Below are 4,766 nucleotides of genomic sequence, written 5' to 3'. Positions count from 1 at the left end.
GAGTTGTCTTTTTCAGTTTTGTATTTTTTGCGTCATCAATGAACTTCATTTCAATTGTTTGTAGTTTTTTGAGGAGCTAAAAATACCCATCACTATTTTGTTTAAATGGTTCCTCAGTTGTGTTTTTAAGACACTATAGCATGAATATTCGCCCACAGATTTCATACAGGCCTATACTTTTCATAAATTTTTAGCTAATTCTTCCCAGTTTTTCTACATATAAACTTATGGTATCTTATTCTTTACAAAAATATCACTGGTGACCTTTTATATAATACTTCAGGGCAACAGACCTCAAATTTTTATTCAAATAAGCTTCAGAAGGAGTGTTCCATACGACTTTCTTCTTCGTCTGTAATCATCTATAAACTTAATAAATGTGTTTCGCTTATAGTTAACAGATATTATTGCGCGTAATTCGCTTCACATCAACACATTATAGAATCAAACACACATGGGTCTCGGCTATCTGTCGTCTGGTAAGAAGCGCAAAGATTCCCACTGAAGGCGGGTAGCAATTCGCTTCACGCACGGCCTCAATTTAGAGGAAATTACGCATGTAGTTGCATTGTTGGGCATTTACGCGCATGCGTAAAGTTGAACGCAGAAGAGGCATCGTGTGGCCACACCTTAACATTAGTGAGGAACAAGTGCTCACAAGTTAACTAGTCCCTTTTTTAAAACACTATTAGGCCAACATAAGATTAGAAAATGGCAATTACAGCAAAGTAACATTTAACCTTGATAAGATACACTTTGTAGGAGGGAGATTCATAAAGGCGTCTTCACCCATGTTAGAATTGTAGCTCGCTGTTACAAGTGCCTGTCGTCTGCTTAAAAGCGCATCAGATTCTCACCAACGCGTGAAGCAATGCGCTTTTACGCACGCCTCCCATTTAGAGGAAACCATAGTGCACAAATGCGTATGCATAGTTGAGTTGCTGGGAATGTAAGTGCATACGCAAAGCTGAACAGAAAAAGTAACAGTGTGGATGCTGATTTACAATCCAGACAGCCTTGGTTAGACTTTTTTAATTAATTTTATCGGCTTTATGTAGCAAACAGTACAGGCGCTACAATTGCTTAGATTAATGAATCCAGTTAAATTTTAAGTGCATTGTGGTTAGAGTGTATTTTTAATTATCTACAATATGTTTGTGTTATCACTGAGAGGGACTCACTTCATGATCTCTGCCTTTCGCGATGAGTGCAAATTGCAAAACATTACCTGTGATATTTGTACACAACTTTGTAATGTGAAATTTATGCGGAGAAATATCTGTAAACGCTTAAGCTAAGTGAACAGTCAATAAAGTATCTTGACGATGTTAATAAAAGGGAGTTTAAAATGATACTGAAAGGATGGAAATACTACGCTTTTGTAGGCACAGTATTTGGTTTCATTGGTGGTGCCTTGTATCCTATTGTCATATATCCCATGCAACACATACAGGAATATAGTAAGCTATATGAATAAAAAAAATTAGTATGATAGCATTAGCAATCATATCAGATTGCCTGATTTTATGCAACTTAATCTGCTTTCGTAAGCTTAAGAATGCAACTGATTTGTAGGGGCAGTTTTAACTTGTAGGATTATCTACACTGTATTTGACATGTAGGTTTACAGTAGTAAAGCTCAATTACATTCTTTTTGCAGAGGAAATGCAAAAAACAACTCGCAAGGGCATAAAACAAGAAGAGATTCAACCTGGAAGTAAGCTAAAACATTGCAATTTATATTTGTTACGGTGTTTACGTAAGGCATTTTGCATATCACACTATTTTCCTGTTGCAGATATGAAGGTTTGGTCAGATCCCTTTGGCAGAAAGAAGGACTGAAATAAACTTTCCATTTTTATGTGTGCAGTTTATTTGTGTGTGCCGTAGGAGTACCGGTGCTTGTAACACTACATTTTTATTTCGAGAATGATGACGAAAATTTCTAATATCCGCCGTCTTGTCAGAAATTTGTAGTTAACAGCAATCATCTTTTGATAATTTATTGACTTAGCTAATTAATATGATATGAAAAATTCTGTATATTTATAATTTGGTACCGTTAGAGGACATCTTGGAAATAATAAAAAACATGCATGTTTACACACTTTCGAAGTATTTTTTTTTTTATCGTCACATGTCTGCTAACGTTATTCAACATCTGTGTCGCCCATAGTAACATAAATGATTGAGAATCATTACTTTTTACTTATAATGGCAAGTTGCAGCAGGATGCTTTACTGGAAAGTATTTCAAAATGCACTGTGCAGCAAAGAAAGATATTTTTATGACTTAAAAGTGGCATATATTTATCAGATTTGTTTAACAGAATCACATCTATGAATTTTTCTTGTAAGTATGTGAGAAAGGATTTTTTGTGATAGGTTATTTGTAGGATGTACAACAGCTATGCTGTACAAAACACTAAAAAGTATATGGCTGAGGCACTTTTCAGTGTAGACCTATCACATGGAGCCTAAGATTTGTTTCAACTCATTTTATGGATTAAAAGGTAAGAGTGGTTGCGTGAACAAGCTGCTGTTATTGTAATTTTATCTACAGGATCAGTACAGTGGGGGCCAAAGGGTAGTCATGGTTTATGTTCACAGAAGCCAAGAACTCTGATTCATTTCACCACAATTACTTTTTTAAAAAAATGCGTACACACTACATTTCCTTTTACAGTGTGTAGGTAACAACTGTGTTCTGACAGTTGTAATTTTCTTCCTATAAATGAAGGTGGTAAATGAAGGGTTTTTTTTCACTTATAGCATTTCTGATCCTTTCATAATATTAATGAATAGCCTTTTCTATGCACAACAAAATGAAACATAGCTACAATTGTTAATTGCAGATTGATAACATTCAGTTGTGGTTCACAATTTCTATGCTGCAAAAAGTTTTTCCATTAGTATTGTATTGAATATGTAGGCTACTCAATCTTGTAGTGACACTCCAGGCACAATTTTAAGTTTTACCCCCCCGTCCCCCCTTTTCCCATTTCAAGTCTTCCACTATTATTACCTTCTCAGGATCTTATCATTGCAAATACTATTTTATGTACAGCTGTCTGCCCTGAACACATATGCCAGTACTGGGTGCCACTGACATTGATATTATCAGCAGATATAGTACAGGAAGGATTATATCATAGAAAAACTGATTTTCTGGTCACTTTAGAGTGTCTAGCAACATACTGAAACCTTTTGCTAACTTGAATTATTTTTACCAACCTTTTATTTTGGCTCCAGTTAAGAGTTTTGCACAAAAAATTATTTTTTGAAATCGCAAATTGACTATTCTATGACATTATGGGGCTTTCATTTTACACACACGGTAACAGTATTTTACTTTTTGTAACAGAGAGTCTGACCTCCATCAGAGTACAGAGTGTCACAGTGCCAGTCAGCATCACAGGAGTAAAACTAAATTCAGAATTCGAGGGTGTGAGTATGGTCACTCCCAAGGTGGTTCAGTGGTTAGTGAAATGTATTTGTGTTTTAACTTTTAACTACTGAAGTTCTAAAGCTTAGTTTGAGCAAAACCACTGTTATAAACAATAAATGTGTAATTACATATGCCCGTAAATCACTTGATATCATAGTGGGACACTGTCTGGATACAGATATCTGTACTAATAATTAGTTTAAGGTAAAAACATGCTTTGATGCCTATATACATGGCAATAATTGATTGTGATTGATTAATAGGTAGGCAGTATCAGTATTTTGATTCAGTTTTTCTTGACTTATTATTTTGCCTTATTGGTGAGTGTCAGGCTCAGCTAAAGTTTACTTCCACCCTTACCTTATACTTACAGATTCTTTACCTGCGCCTATTTCAGTCTCCACAGCAAAGGAGCATTTATGTAGCAGTGACAACTTGGCACATTCTTTCACTTTTTGGGGATCCACACATGCTGGCACTGTATTGTTTGCTTCTTGTGCAGATAATCTTAGACAGGTGAACTGAGCAAGTTTGAAAATAGGGCTGAAAATCAGTTATAATACGACTAAACTAAACATACCAAAAAGCAAGTAACACAAATTAAAAATGAAGCATTTAGAAAAGTTTTTATATTTATGGTAGTTGAACACATCAACTGGATAGTGAATGAATTTAATAGAAAATTAAAAATAACTTGAAGTGCTTGCAAATAAATAGGGTTTCAAAAGTAAGCTTCAAATGTGCCTGAAACAGAAAAGTTACAAAATTTGTATTGGCAACTTTAAATTACAGAGTGAAACACAGATTCTGAATGAAGAAAACAAAAATTAAATTAAATATTGGGTTGGCTTAGTGGTTGATGGTGACACTTTTGAGAACCACTGAGAAAGAAAGGAATGCTAGCATATGGATAAGGGACAGACTGGAGTGGTTGACATGATTAGGACTGTACTGAAAATGAAAGGGAGATGGTGGGACAAGTAGCCAAACAACTTTATATTGAAAGGGCCAAGAAAGTTCTTAGTTGGATTCTAAGAAAAAAGAAAAGAGCAAGATGACAACCTAATGGAAGGTGGGTAAATGACATTGCAAAACATGGATGCATATTGCTGAAGTAGATGTCAAATGGCTGATGTGATGTTGGTGAGGATGAGGCTTCATGGACATACATGCATCCTATTTGTGTTTCGCCAGCAGCTGCGTAACATCTGAGCCTGCAATAACAAGAACCCTGTCACACAACTAGTAAAAGGTGCATATCACACTTGGCATAAATAATATTCACAATAAAACTCATAAATCTACCTACATTTAAGTAT

The 4,766-nt window shown here is 35.2% G+C and overlaps 1 protein-coding gene across 1 annotated transcript; it reads left to right on the top strand.

Annotated features, from left to right (window-relative positions):
- Positions 1–1,186: 1,186 nt before the first annotated feature.
- LOC126198853 (small integral membrane protein 20) lies at positions 1,187–2,107 on the top strand. Its single transcript, XM_049935441.1, has 3 exons — positions 1,187–1,460; positions 1,661–1,717; positions 1,799–2,107. Exons 1-3 carry the CDS (start codon positions 1,349–1,351, stop codon positions 1,840–1,842), a joined length of 213 nt encoding a protein of 70 aa, XP_049791398.1. The 5' UTR covers positions 1,187–1,348; the 3' UTR covers positions 1,843–2,107.
- Positions 2,108–4,766: the final 2,659 nt, after the last annotated feature.

The sequence above is a fragment of the Schistocerca nitens genome, chromosome 8 (assembly GCF_023898315.1).
Source record: "Schistocerca nitens isolate TAMUIC-IGC-003100 chromosome 8, iqSchNite1.1, whole genome shotgun sequence".
Classification (NCBI taxonomy): domain Eukaryota; kingdom Metazoa; phylum Arthropoda; class Insecta; order Orthoptera; family Acrididae; genus Schistocerca; species Schistocerca nitens.
This window is presented reverse-complemented; position numbering and strand designations above follow the sequence as displayed.

What these genes read in the sequence shown, in the direction of transcription:
- LOC126198853 (XM_049935441.1), top strand. Translation starts at nt 1,349, where the DNA reads ATGATACTGAAAGGATGGAAATACTACGCTTTTGTAGGCACAGTATTT. An exon ending in GCAACACATACAGGAATATA is followed by an intron (nt 1,461 to 1,660) that starts GTAAGCTATATG and finishes TTCTTTTTGCAG; the next exon opens with AGGAAATGCAAAAAACAACT. An exon ending in AGAAGAGATTCAACCTGGAA is followed by an intron (nt 1,718 to 1,798) that starts GTAAGCTAAAAC and finishes TTCCTGTTGCAG; the next exon opens with ATATGAAGGTTTGGTCAGAT.